Below are 13,657 nucleotides of genomic sequence, written 5' to 3' on the forward strand. Positions count from 1 at the left end.
TTCACTGGACACTTAGGTTTGGACACGTCCCACCTGCGTTCAGGCAGGGTCCTAGGCCTGGAGGATGGGCTGGGAGAACCAGACAGTTAATTTTGTTCCTCTGGAGTTTACTTTCTGGTGGGGGAAGAAGAAAGATAAATAACCAAAGGAGCCAGAGAAATACCAGCTAGTAGTGACAAAGGCCAAGCAGAGAATTAAACTAGGGTGCTGGATTAGGCAAGCACAGTGGCTGCTTTCGCTGGGGGTGGGCTTGGGAGGGGATCCCTGGGAAGGCTGCTCTGGGGAGGGGATTTCTGAGCTGAGACCTCAGGTTCCAGACAGAGGGAGACCAAAGGCAAAGGCCCTGCAGGAAGGAGTTTGGGGAGCATAAAAACAGAAATGAAGCCATAGTGTCTGGAGCACAGGGGTTGACAGGGAGGGTGGAGGGAGATGGGGCCTGAGGCAGGGGTTGGCAAAGCGCAGACCACTTAAGTCCTTGGGAGGCCAGGGTTAGGATGGGATTTTATTCCAACTGACACAGAAATGGGGAGTTCTAGCAGGTTATAGGGAGTAAGGGTGGAAACGGGACCACTTGGGAGGCTATTGCAAGGTGAGAGGTGAAGTTGATTTGGACTAAGGTGATAGCAGTGGGGCTGGAGAAAAGTTGGCAGATCGCAGATAGACTTGATAAGGGCTGACAGACTGGGAGAGGAGCAGTCTGGGGTGGGAAAGGAAATGTGAAGTTCTGTTTGGGCTGTGTGGGGTGGGAAAGGAAATGTGAAGTTCTGTTTGGGCTGTGTGATGTTTAAGATGCTCATTAGGCATCCATGTGGAAATAGATGGGCAGTTCCATATAAGAGCCTGGAGTTCTGGAAAGGAGCCAGGCTGGGGACACCCCCACTAATTCTCGCCATCAGGCAAAAACACAAATGCAGGCTCAGCACTCACATGGTCAGAGGCTTATCCAGCCTCTCACTGCATGTTCACATGTAAACACGTTTGTTCACATGCATCAGTAGCCACACCCTCACCCAGCAGGAATCGGGTGCCACCAACACAGATAAGCATCTCAGCAAAGAAGACAGCATCGACATGATCTTCTGAGCCAAGGGACCCATGTACAGTTCTGAAAATGTTAATAGCTGGGGCAGTTGGAAAATATGGCTCCAAAATTCTTTGTTCCTTCCTTTGAAATCTGGGTGTGCTTGTAACTGCTTTGGCCAGTAGGTTGCACAGAGTGACATCGTGTGATTTCTGAGGCTGGGTCACTGTGACACTGGTCACAGACCTGGAGCTCTGAGCTTCTAAGAAGTCTGACTACTCTGAGCCTGCCATGCTGTGAAGAAGCCCAAGGCACACAGAGAGGCCATGTGTGGATCCTCCTGTGATGGTCCTAGCCTTTGAGTCTTCCCAGCACGGGCTCCAGAGCCAGCCTTCAGATGATTCTGGCTCCCAATCCTCAAATCTTTCCAGCTGAGGCCCCAGACATGGTGGAGCAGAGACAAGCCATCCCTCTCGTTCCCAGTCTGGATTTCTGACCCACAAATTCCATGAGTATAATAAAATGGTCATTTTAAATTTGAAGTTTTGGAGTAAATTGTTATGCAGCAACGATACTGGAAACAACAGTTTAAACTATTGAGGGATAATTGATTTAAGCACTTTATGTGTATTTACAACTGCCTAATGAGTAGGGATTATTAAAATTTACCCCCATTTTATGAGTGAGGCAAAGGAAGTAAAGTAACTTGCTTGCATAATAAACAAATAAATAAAAACAATAGTGCTGGGACTTCCCTGGAGGTCCAGCGGTTAAGACTTCACCTTCCAATGCAGGGGGTGAGGGTTTGATCCCTGGTCGGGGAGCTAAGATCCCACATGCCTCGTGGCCAAAAACCCAAAACATAAAACAGAAGCAATACTGTAACAAATTCAATAAAGACTTGAAAAATGGCCCACATCAAAAAAAGTCTTAAAAAAAAATCAATAGTGCTTAAGGACACACACTAGTATACAGCTGATCTGGAAGTCAAACTTACGGGGAAAACTGGGCTCTTATCCATCACACTCTACTGCCTTTCTGGCATGGAGAAGAGCCCAAGGAGGCCCCTTGGTCATTGCCATGTGACAATTCCTCCTTCATATGAGTATCTGGAATTGTCACCAGGAGACCTGGTACAGAAAAGCCTGGGCTGTACCATTCCTGAGATAACCTATAGAAATCATATGACGAAAAAGGCATGAAGTCATTGATCTTTGATTTCTATGGCTTGCATTAAATCAGGAAGATGTTTGCATGCCTGCTGTCAGGTTCTATCTCTCCTAGAGAATAGAGAATCCCTCTTCACTGGTTGCCCCAAATGAGAAAGGAAAAGTTCTAATCGGGCATTTTGGTAGGCATCTTCAAAAATGGCTTCCCTTGAGGGTAGGCAGGACCTAGTGACCCACTTCTAACAAATAGAATACAGAAAAAATGATGATTGTTATTCTAGAGATCAGGTTATAAAAGATAGCAATTTCCGTCTTGCTCACCCTCTCCTGATCTCTTCTTACTCACTCACTCTGATGAAGCCACCTGTGTGTTGTGAACTGCCCAATGGAGAGTCCCACATGGCAAGAATTGAGGGTGGCCTCCAGGCAGTAGCCAGGGAGGAACTAAGGCCCTCATATTAACAGTCTGTGAGGAACTAAATCCTGCCACTAATCAAATAGTCATACAAACAAACAAAAAGACAATGCAAAAGAGGAGAGATTCACAGGGGCACCAGGAATTATCAAGGTTGTTTTTTCCCTCCTATGAGAAGTCAGGGAGGGCTTCCTTGAGGAAGTGACATTTGAGCTGAGAATGGAAGGATGCCTAGATGGGTCTAGGCAACAAAGAGAGGGAAGAGCACTTCTGACATGGGAAATAGCAGGTGCAAAGACCCCATGGCAGGAGGGAGCCTGGCAAGAATGAGACTGAGAGAAAGCAAACGTGTTTGAAGATCACAGAGCAGAGGGGAGTTTGGTGGGAGATGAGTCTGAAAGAGGGACATAGGGGCGCATGCAGGACCTCATGGATCTTTATCTGAAGCACAAGGAGCCACTGAAAGGTTTTAAAAAGGTTTCCTACCACAGAAGCCAGAACCAGTCTGACCATAGCAAGCCTAGGACTTGTAAAGATGTTTGCACAGTGGATTTTCCAAGGAGGGTGTTGGAGGTCGGAAGGAACGAAAAGTACCTACAAACTGAGAAGGTATCTTGAGAATAAAAAAAGAGGCAGGCAGCTCCATATAATCAATGGATCCGTTTGTTATAGGGTAACTTACAGGGTAGGAACTGGTGGACAGCAATCCACCCAGTGCATTTGCAGCTGCACTCTGAACCTTCAAGGGGCCATTGCGACAACTTTATAGTTAACCTAGGGTATGGGGGCACATGCTTGGAAACAGGAAATGTATTCCTAAGTCAAGATTTATGAATGGGTAACTAGTTCTGTAGGTACTAGGAGTACGTCAGCAAAGGTCTTCATCATTGTTTGGAGGCTAACGGAGCATAGAGGTCACCTGGACCTAAAGATCATTAAACAATATCTATTAACTACAAAGCCCTTGATGACAGAGCAAAGATTTACTATGCAGAACAGCCGTAGGTAGGGTCAGTGGAAGGACAGCAGGAACTGCACAGACTCAAGATGGCGTCAGTTATGTTAACAGCCATACAGAGGGGTTCAGACAGATTTGGTAACCATGGAGATGATCATGTGGACACTAACAATTATGATAATGAAACTACAAACCTGGGAAACTGGGCACTATAAATAGAATTGTTTCTGGGTGAGCTTTAAGTATGCTGACTGACGAAAGGTGCTGGAAACCACATTATGTCAACACAAAGGGTCTGATGATGGAAAAGGTGACCTACCCTGTGCATGAATGAACGCAGGGACTGTGGCGCTGAGGGTTGGTGTCAGTCGTAGCAACCCTCAGACCCAAGGGCCTTTCTTCAATATTTCAAACAGGGTCTCAGTGATGGGGGAAGGCAAATGCACACATGAAGAGTGTATGCAATCCACCAGGTACCCTCATGAGCAACATCTTATTTAATTTTAATAAGCTATGGCTAAAGTAAAACTAATTATCTTCTTTCTGAAGATGATGGATCTGAAACTCAGAGAAATAATGTTTGTTGCTGCATCACACAGTGTGACAGGCACTTGAGGCTGCCTCCACTATGTGTGAGAGTGAACACATATACATTAAAAAAAAATCTGGGAAGAAATGTTATATCATAGTTGACGGGGGGGGCGCAGATTGATGGCAGGGACAGGGGTTCTTCAATTTTTCTTGTGGACAAAACTGTGTATTGTAAGAATTTGTTATAGCCTGTATTAGGTTTGCAAATAAAATAAACAGTAAAAGTTTATTTGCTAATCACTCCCAGTTCGGCTTGGGTTCTGTCTCCTTTGAAAAACTCTGCAGCCTGATTATCCCCACCACCCTCTCTGACTCTCAATTATTATTATTATTTTTCTGTAAGATGGGCTTTCATCATTTAACTTTATTCCTCCTGAATGCACTCAATAAACGGTAGCTGTTACTATCCTAGCTCTAAAGACGACGTCGGACACATGGTTCATTGTCCACCAGCCACACCCGACTCTGACTAGTGTAAGCCCCTATTGGGGGGGAATTCAGGAGCCCAGGGACGAGGAGTTCCAAGAAGAGAACTCCTGGGGGTGCAGCTTCCCAGGATCCAGAAAGACTCCTGAGAAGAGCAGATTCCAAAAAAGTTTTTCCGCGAGAAGCACCGAAGCTTTCCGAAAATAGCCGAAGAGCTGGGATGCAGGGGCCAACAAAGCCGACCGCGAGAGTCACCAAGGGCTTCCGGAAAGAGCCGAGGAGTGGAAAGAGCGGTTTACCGAGAGTTGCCGAGAGTTTACGGAGATAGCCGAAGAGCGGGGAGGCGGGGCCACTAGGCTTCGAAAAGAGCCGAAAGGTTGGGAGGAGGAACCACTTTCACAAGGCGGAAGTGTCGGCGTTCGAGTGGCCGAAGAGCTCCGAGGATTTCCGAAGCTAGACGAAGCAGTTCCGACAGTTTCCGAAGAGGGCCGAGGGTCTCCGAGCGGCTATGCGGAGGCGCAAACATGGCGGAGGCAGGGCCCGTTGCGAGTGAGCTGAACGAGGGGCTATCGCCCGCGGCCGAAGCACTGGTAGCGGCCCGGGAGCGGAGCAGACGCTTCTTAAGCGGCCTAGAGCTGGTGAAGCAGGGCGCCGAGGCGCGCGTGTTCCGCGGCCGCTTTCAGGGCCGCGCGGCCGTGGTGAAGTACCGCTTCCCCAAGGGCTACCGACACCCGGCGCTGGAGGCGCGGCTCAGCCGGCGACGGACTGTTCAGGAAGCCCGGGCGCTGCTCCGCTGCCGCCGCGCAGGTGAGGCCGCCCGGCTTGGGGGCGTGGGGGACGCGGGTAAGCGGCTCCCCTGCGCTGCGGGCTGCGATTTGCCTCAGTTTCTCTGTTTGTACCTTCTGCATGGCTTTCCGTTAAGAAATGTCATCCTTTCATCCTTCTTTTCGTTCATTAACTCTTCAGAAGCCGCTTGGCCTTGCAGCGACTAGCATTTGTCCCGGAGCCATTGGCGCCAGGTTCAGTTCTAGGCTCTGACACTCTTGCTCAACATTGCGCATGACATTTAACTGTCCTGAACCTCGGTTTCCCCATTTGTACCGTCTCAGTTTTCGATCATTATCTTTTTTTTTCCTTTTAAGAAGCAGACGTAATTACAAGTACTTGCCCAGAAGCCAGGCTCTCTGGGTTCAAAATACTCCACTCCTTCATATATAGCCTTTCAGCAAAGTTATATAACCTCAGCCTCAGTTTCCTCACATGTAAAGGGAAGTCATTGTAGCTATATCCATCTCATAGGGATGTTGTGACCATTAGACAAGATGTGTATGCCATGTATTATGTTTGAACGTAGGACTGACTTGTGGCGCTCAGCAAACATTAGATTTCATTCAGCTGTTTATTTTTTCATTAAAACATTGCACCATGACTATAAACCTTGTCCTCAGATGAGAAACGTAGGCTCAGAGAAGTAACTTGCCCAAGCGACCCAGCCAGGCTCTCAGCCCGTATCCCTCTGACCCAGAAACACTGGCTTTTCACTTTTACACTTCCTACCTTTGTTTCTGTCATTGGTATTTTTTAGGTGTCTGCTGTATTCCAAGACACTGTTAGGTGCAGGGAGATCTGGAGGAAATTCAGTAGCGGACAAGCAGATGCACCTCTCCTCTGCCCTTGCTCAGATTTAACGACATTATTCACGTGTTCATATTTTCTGTTTTCACCCTCTCCAAGATCTAAGTTCTGTTAAGCAGGGATCGTGCCTGCTTTGTTTTCTGCTGTGTCCCAACAGATTTGTCTCCAGTATCTAGAAGCGTCTTGAGGGTGATTGACATTCAATGAAGATTCATTGAATCTTCAAATTCAGAGAAGTCATTGAATTATTGGGAGTATTGATCTCATGTTATAGAAGCAGAAATGGCAGCTTAGAGAAATTAATGTGACTTTAAAGTTATACAGCTAATAGGGAAGGGAGCAGGGATTTAAACTTGTCCTTCCTCTCTATAAAGATGAATCTCCAAGCCGGCACATGGCTTGGCCTCCTGCTGGTGTCCTTGTCAGGTAGAAACGGCTCTGACTGGGCTGTGCTTACCCTTCTGGTTCTTTATTTTGTTTTGTATTTTAGCAAATAAGTATGACAAATGAAGTCCAATCATAAAGGGTGGAAGGGAGGAGGGAGCTTTGGCTCTGCTCACCTTAGCTATGGGGTGGTCTTAGCACAGCCCTGCAGGGGAAACTTCCAGAGAAGTTAAGCTGTACCATTCTGCAGCATTCCTAAATCTTTTTCCCAAAATACGCAGATACACACTGTAAAAAACTGGCTCAGTCTTTGAAACTTAAGCTTACTATTAAAAAAAAAAAGTAGTATCTAATTCAATGACCCCTTATGTCTTGGTTGCAGGAATATGTGCCCCGGTTGTCTTTTTTGTGGACCATGCTTCCAACTGCTTATTCATGGAAGAAATCGAAGACTCAGTGACTGTTCGAGATTATATCGAATCCATTATGGAGACTGAAAAATCTCCCCAAAGTCTCTTTGGCTTAGCCAAGGCAATCGGACAAGTTTTGGCTCGAATGCACGATGAAGACCTCATTCATGGTGATCTCACCACGTCCAACATGCTCCTGAAACCTCCCCTGGAACAGCTGAGCATCGTGCTCATAGACTTTGGGCTGAGTTTCATTTCAGCACTTCCGGAAGATAAGGGAGTTGACCTGTACGTGCTAGAGAAAGCCTTCCTTAGTACCCATCCCAACACCGAGAGTGTGTTTGAAGCCTTTCTGAAGAGCTACTCCGCTGCCTCCAAAAAGGCCAGGCCAGTGCTTAAAAAATTAGATGAGGTGCGCCTGAGAGGGAGAAAGAGGTCCATGGTGGGGTAGAAGAATTCTGTGACGACCACAGACGGTTAAGCTGTTCACAGTAACTTTGAAGGAATGCTGTTAATATGAGATCCGACCTAAATAAAGGTGGTGGGATATTTTTAGGTGCCGTCTGTGATCATGCTTCTTAGGCATTATCATCTGCAGTTGACTGTTCTCAAGAGCTTACTCTGTACATAAGACATGTCTGGCAGAACTGGGCATTCAGAATAAATCTCAGGCTTTCTCTGCAATTGTGCCATGTACACCTCAGATCGAGGGCATGGCGTTACAAAACATTGAACCACATACTGAGAACCTTATGCTGTTTTCAGTCTTGGTGAAGCAAGGACAGAGTCTCAGTTGGTGACAGTATGTCTTTATCAGCCCTCTAACCCAGCCTTTTTTGTTGTTGTGTTCACGACAGACTCCTCTTTGAAACCAATACAGTGGGTTACAACCAGCATTTTAAGAAAGAAATGGAATCAGAGATTAGAAAATATCAGAGCACATTACATGTAGTATTGTAAGTATCGTTTTATGAAACTTGTTTGAAATGTGTATATAGACAATGGTATGTACTAGGTTTTGATGTAAAATACAGTTCTTTTTGAGCGTCATGGTAAAAAAAAAAGCTGAAAAATGCGCTTAACTCCAATTTCTCCTTTTTAAAAAAAGCAGGCTCATAGCTTTCAGGCAACTGAAATTTATGTAATTCTGTACAAGACTTTTTATTTTTGTTGCTCTGTGTTTTTATGGCTATCTTCTAATTAAGATAAGTGATTGGTATAAAGTTCCTTTTAATTTCTATAGGTAAAAAAGCCGGTTTATATCAAAGACAGTAAGTAGATTGAGCAAAGATAGTGAAGTAGCTTGGAAATGACTGAAGTTTGATAAAAACCTGGTTTAAGAGAAGGTGCAGGAAAACTGTATTAAGATGCAAAGTACCGCGAATTAGCTCACACTTATCCTTGCCCAGTTTCTTCCCCCAAAGAACTTGTGTGTGTGTTGGGAGGGAGGTAGGTATAATAAAACACTTTCCTCCTTGTAAGCTCTAACTAGCAAGTCAATATTTTGAGTGCGGGCACTGTACTGGGTACCAGGTGCAATGATGAGCGGGATGGACAAGCATTGTTCTCATGGAGTGAACATTCTGGAGCAACTTGGACTGTGTCAGTTTTGTTCACCACAGTTATCACTCTGCACACGGCAGATGCCCAGGACTGAAAAAAAACCTCCCTTTCTGGGTAGTGGTAACTGGTTGAGAGAACTGACATCATTGTTTGGTTACTACACGTCAGGCATTGAATCTAAAACAACGCTAAATTAGGTATTGTCACCATTCGATAGAGAAACGGGCTCAGAAGTGGGGGAGCTTGTCCAACATGTCACAGGTAGCAAGGGGTACTTTTCCCTGGCCCCAAAGCCCGTATGCTCTCCACTGATCCTTTAAGAAATGAGATGCATTTCAATATATGACACATATTATTATAATATGTGTTGGCATTATGTTACACGATTTTCAAATAATTCCAAGGCCACAGGAGCTGGCCATAATTTTTTTCAATGAATATTCTCAACGTGACTGAGGGCTCATTCCCCAGTTTCCTCATATACTGTACAGCTAATATGGCTGATCTCTACCTCGTGGGGAGAATGGTTGACCCATGTGTGCAGCAGATACCTAGCGCTCGCTATGTGCCAGGCACTGGAGATACGGAGGGGACACGAATCTCTCTGGAAACAAACTGAGTACTTAAGACAATTTCAGACAGTGATGAGGGCTGTAAAGCAGCGGTCCCCAACCTTTTTGCCACCAGGGACCGGTTTCGTGGAAGACAGTTTTTCCGGGGGGTTGGGGGCGCTGGTTGAGGCAGTCATGCCAGCGATGGGGAGGAATGGGGGGCAGCAGATGAAGCTTCGCTCGCTTGCCCGCCGCTCACCTCCTGCTGTGCAGCGCGGTTCCTAGCAGGCTACGGACCGGTACTGGTCCCGATCCGAGGCCCGGGGGTTGGGGACCCCGGCTGTAAAGGATGCTGAGACTCTGCGTGACCTCGAGTGGAGTGGAGGGAGAGGGGGGAGTGGTCAGGGAAAGCCTCGATGAGGTGACCTTGGGAGTAAGACGTGACGGAGAACCAGGAGATGGGGCATGGGACGCCATGTACCAGGTTGGTGAAGGAGGAGCATCCCTGAGGGACAGCAAGGCTGGTGGGGCTGGTTTGCGGCCAAGCGAGGAGGAGCAGGAAGTGAGATCAGAGAGGTGGGTAAGCGCTGGGTCATGCAGGGCCGAGTAACAAGGCTGGGTTTTTATTCTTAATGCAGCTCAGGAGGTTTTAAACCAGGAACATCTGATTTACATTGTGAAAGGATGACATTGGTAGGAAAAAAAAAAAAAAAACTGCAAGGGGCCAGAGTGGAGGCAAGAAAACAGTGAGAAGGTTAGCCTGTGATGACGGTAGACCAGGGTGGAGGCGTCGGCAGGCATGCCGCAAGCCGTGTGGCAGTCACCGGGGTATGTGACACGGCGTCCAGCGGCTGTGGGAGTGGTGGCAGCAGCAGCAGGGAAGCAAAAATGACCTCTGCAGGCATTAAGAGGGAGAGGGAGACACCGGAGGCTGGAGACACTTCACACGTGTTCCCAGCAGGAGTACTTCCTGTCTTCGTACTCAGCCCGTGGCCAGGCCAGGGAAATAAGGATTAACAAGCCTTGCTAGGGGAGCAGGGGATTCCTCTCCTAGTTCAGTGTCTCACAGAGGGCTAAGGAGCCCTCTGCGATCCCAGACCCCTCAAAGTCCACAGGGGACAGACAGCCTGTGCTTTGCACCGATGAGCCAGCGGCACCAGCAGCATGTGAATTCCCACCGGTTATAACGGATGAGGAAACGCTCTTTTTTTTTTTTTTTTTTTTCCTATTGAGGTTTTTTTTTTTTTTTCCTCCAATTCGCGCTGTCTCGACGCACGTACGTGTCACCAGCTCTTTTTTTTTTTTTTTTTTTTTTAAATTTATGGCTGTGTTGGGTCTTCGTGTCTGTGAGAGGGCTTTCTCTAGTTGTGGCAAGTGGGGGCCACTCCTCATCGCGGTGCGCAGGCCTCTCATGATCGCGGCCTCTCTCGTTGCGGAGCACAGGCTCCAGACGCGCAGGCTCAGTAATTGTGGCTCACGGGGCCAGCCGCTCCACGGCATGTGGGATCTTCCCAGACCAGGGCTCGAACCCGTGTGTCCGGCATTGGCAGGCGGACGCTCAACCACTGCGCCACCAGGGAAGCCCCAGGAAACACTCTTAACAGTGAGAAGTAGGACGTCCTAGGGTCACAATAAGTGACAGAGCTGGGATTCAAGCCCACATTTTTAACAACAGTTAACTTTATTGAGCAGTTACTAAGTTCTTTGTGTGCATTAACCCATCTTACAGAGGAGACAACTGAGGCACAGAGAAATTCAGTCTTACCCAAGGTCACACTGCTAATGAATGGCAGAGCCAGGGAAATGTGATGTGACACAGACGTGTCCAACACTGAAAAGGACACAGGCCCACATCTCCAGGGAAATTGTGGCCAGTCCGCCGGCCACAGAATGGAGTTACCCAAGCCTGGCCTACTGAGTGCCCCGTATAGGCGTGCTCTTATTAAATGATCTGAGCTGGCCAAGAGGAGATGGGACCACCTGCACTCAAGAGGCACGTGGGCTATAATCTCTGCCATAACTGAGGACGTTAGCCTGAATCCTGATCCTGGTTCCCATACAATTTTATTTACAAAAACAGGCAACTGGTTTGTGGGCCACACTTTGACGTTTTAAAATATTACATTAACATATTTGTCTCAGTTAACTGAGTTTTAGGGGCCCCCTTCAGTTTGTGCCCTAGGCAGGTGCTTCTCTTGCCTCGCCAGAGCCCTAACCCTGCCGTCACCAACTGACGCAGCCCCTGACAGTGAGTGCCCACGTCCTTACAAGGGCCTGCCCCAACCCTCTTTCTGGAACTGGGTATCTCCTCTTTTGTCTTGAATTCAGGGCCCTGTAACTCCAAAGGACTGAGTTCCCCTTTCCCCGAACCCAGTGGAGTGGCTCTCCTTCGCCACCAGAGGTCGCAAGTTACCGTCATTCTCTGTGCAAAGAAGTCAAAGAGAAACTTCCCTCCCCTTCCATCCTCTTCCACTTCCTTCTCTCCTCCCCTCCTCCTCCTCCTCCTCTGTCCTCCCCTCCGCCTCCATTGTTCTCCTTCCTCTCCTTCCCTCTCTTCTTTCTGTCTCCCTCCCTCCTTCCCTCCTCTCTCCCTTGAACTTGTTCATTTATTCACTCAGCACCTTAGCTGAGTGTCCAGATGTGGTGGGCACCATGCTTAGCACTCAGGATCCTAGTGAGCAAGACAGACCAGACGTGGGGACGTCTAGTTCCCTCCCGCCTTGATTTTGTCATCCGTTCTCTCACTCGCTCGCTCACTAGGCATTTAGCAAGCATGTTGGCTGTGTCCAGCTCAGTGCCAGATCCTGAAGAAGCTACAGTGACGAGGAAGTCCCCCTACCACTACCCCAGTGCCGCTGCAATCAATGATTTCCCCACTGCTCCCTGTCCACCACCCCCCGCCCCACTCCTGCCCCTGCATTCTTCCTCAGCAGCCAGAGACACCCTTGTAAAGCCAGAGGATGCCACTTCCCTCTTCAGAAGTGTGATGGCTTCCATCCCATGTCTCCTTGCTCACCAGCTGCATGGCTTGGGACCCCCTCACTGTACCTCTGAGCCACCGTGTCCTCATCTGTAAAATGGACTAACAGTGGTGTCTACCTCGTGGAGCTGCTGTGAGCACTCTCCTGGGTCGGAATTCCCAGGAAGCACACTCAGCGACGCAGTTTAGCATGTAGGATGTTTATTAAGGTGTCAGCCTCCAGAGAAGGGAAGCAAGGGAAGGAAGCAAGGGAGAGCGGGGGCAGAAGTGGGGCTGAGAGGCAGACCCAACCACAGCCTCAGCCAGCTTCCCCGCCCGGCGGAGCGGGGTGTCTGCAGCTACAATGGCCCTGCAGAGATGTCCCAAGTTGGGCAGAGATGGCCAGGCCTTCATAATCTCACATCACCCAGACACGAGCGGGCCACCCCTGGAAGGGTTTGGGCTTGGATGAGGCCACTCTGCTTGTGACTCGATGCCTGAAGGGGAGACAGATGAAGGCTGCCTGCTGACTACATCTGCATCCGGGGCAATCGGTCCTTCCTTGTAGAGGAGCTGGGTCTCACATCAACCGCCCCCCTAAGCATTAATGAAATAATGCACGTAGAGCGCTACTGCAGTGCGTGGCACATCGTAACAATTAGCTGCTGTTGTTATTATTATGTAATTTATATCGCTACTATTTTTAGAGACCAACAAACAGGCGATTATAATACAGCATCATTTGCTTCGCTTTATAAGCCAAGAATACACAGGTGCACATTGCCTGGCCCCAGCCCTAATCTATCTGAATCAAAAGGTCTCAGGCTGGGCTGAGAATTTTCATTTCTAACAAGTTCCCAGGTGATGCTGAGGCTGCTGTTCTGAGACCACTGCCCTAAGGGAAATCAAGGGGTTTCATGGGAAGATCAGGAAATGGATGCTGGTAGGGCAGAAACAATAGTTCTTTGCTCTACCCCTTTTACAGAAGAGGAAGCTGAGGCTCACAGATGCTAAGCACCTTGCCTAGAGTCATCAGCCTGTATGGTAGAGACTGTGCTAGACATTGTCTGTTGCCTACTAAAAGCCAGCCCCCTTATTCCTTTTGGACAGGGCCTGGATTTGTCCAGGTATGTATTAGGTGCAGATGGCTTTATCTCAGAGAAGCTCAGATTGGTCCCTGATATAGGGGTGGGCATGTGACCTTTTTCTGGCCAATAAGACACAAGAGAAAATTGCAAAGTTTGCTTTTGGGGAAAATTTTGCTTCTTACAGAAGGTGAGAGAATTCCAATCCAAGAGCATGGGATATCTTTCTGACCCCCTCTTCTCACTTTGGGTCAGCCACACGGTTCTTCCAATAGGCAGTCATGCTCCCATCTCAGGGCCGTTGTACTTGCTGTTCCCTTTGCCTGTCACACTGTTCCTCACACATCCTCACATGGCTGCTGCCTTCACTTCCTTCAATTCTCTGTCAAACACCACTTTGTCTTCCATGAGCACCCTGTATAGAAGCTAACACCCCCAGCCTCAGCCCTCCCCATCACCTCCCCAGCTTTGTCTCCGTCCCATTCACGAG

At 48.2% G+C, this 13,657-nt stretch overlaps 1 protein-coding gene across 2 annotated transcripts; it reads left to right on the forward strand.

Annotated features, from left to right (window-relative positions):
• Positions 1–4,985: 4,985 nt before the first annotated feature.
• Positions 4,986–8,635, forward strand: TP53RK (TP53 regulating kinase). Of its 2 annotated transcripts, XM_082645807.1 has the most exons (3): positions 4,986–5,387; positions 6,982–7,421; positions 7,867–8,635. In XM_082645807.1, exons 1-3 carry the CDS (start codon positions 5,105–5,107, stop codon positions 7,876–7,878), a joined length of 735 nt encoding a protein of 244 aa, XP_082501933.1. In that variant the 5' UTR covers positions 4,986–5,104; the 3' UTR covers positions 7,879–8,635. The 2 variants fall into 2 exon arrangements, with proteins under 2 accessions (XP_082501933.1, XP_082501934.1); XM_082645808.1 differs by having other exon boundaries at positions 4,991–5,387; positions 6,982–8,622.
• Positions 8,636–13,657: the final 5,022 nt, after the last annotated feature.

Source organism: Mesoplodon mirus (assembly GCF_964341445.2).
Source record: "Mesoplodon mirus genome assembly, chromosome: 15".
Classification (NCBI taxonomy): domain Eukaryota; kingdom Metazoa; phylum Chordata; class Mammalia; order Artiodactyla; family Ziphiidae; genus Mesoplodon; species Mesoplodon mirus.

Coding starts and splice junctions, on each gene's coding strand:
- TP53RK (XM_082645808.1), top strand. CDS start 5,105: ATGGCGGAGGCAGGGCCCGTTGCGAGTGAGCTGAACGAGGGGCTATCG. Junction 5,388..6,981: donor GCTCCGCTGCCGCCGCGCAG/GTGAGGCCGCCC, acceptor TCTTGGTTGCAG/GAATATGTGCCCCGGTTGTC.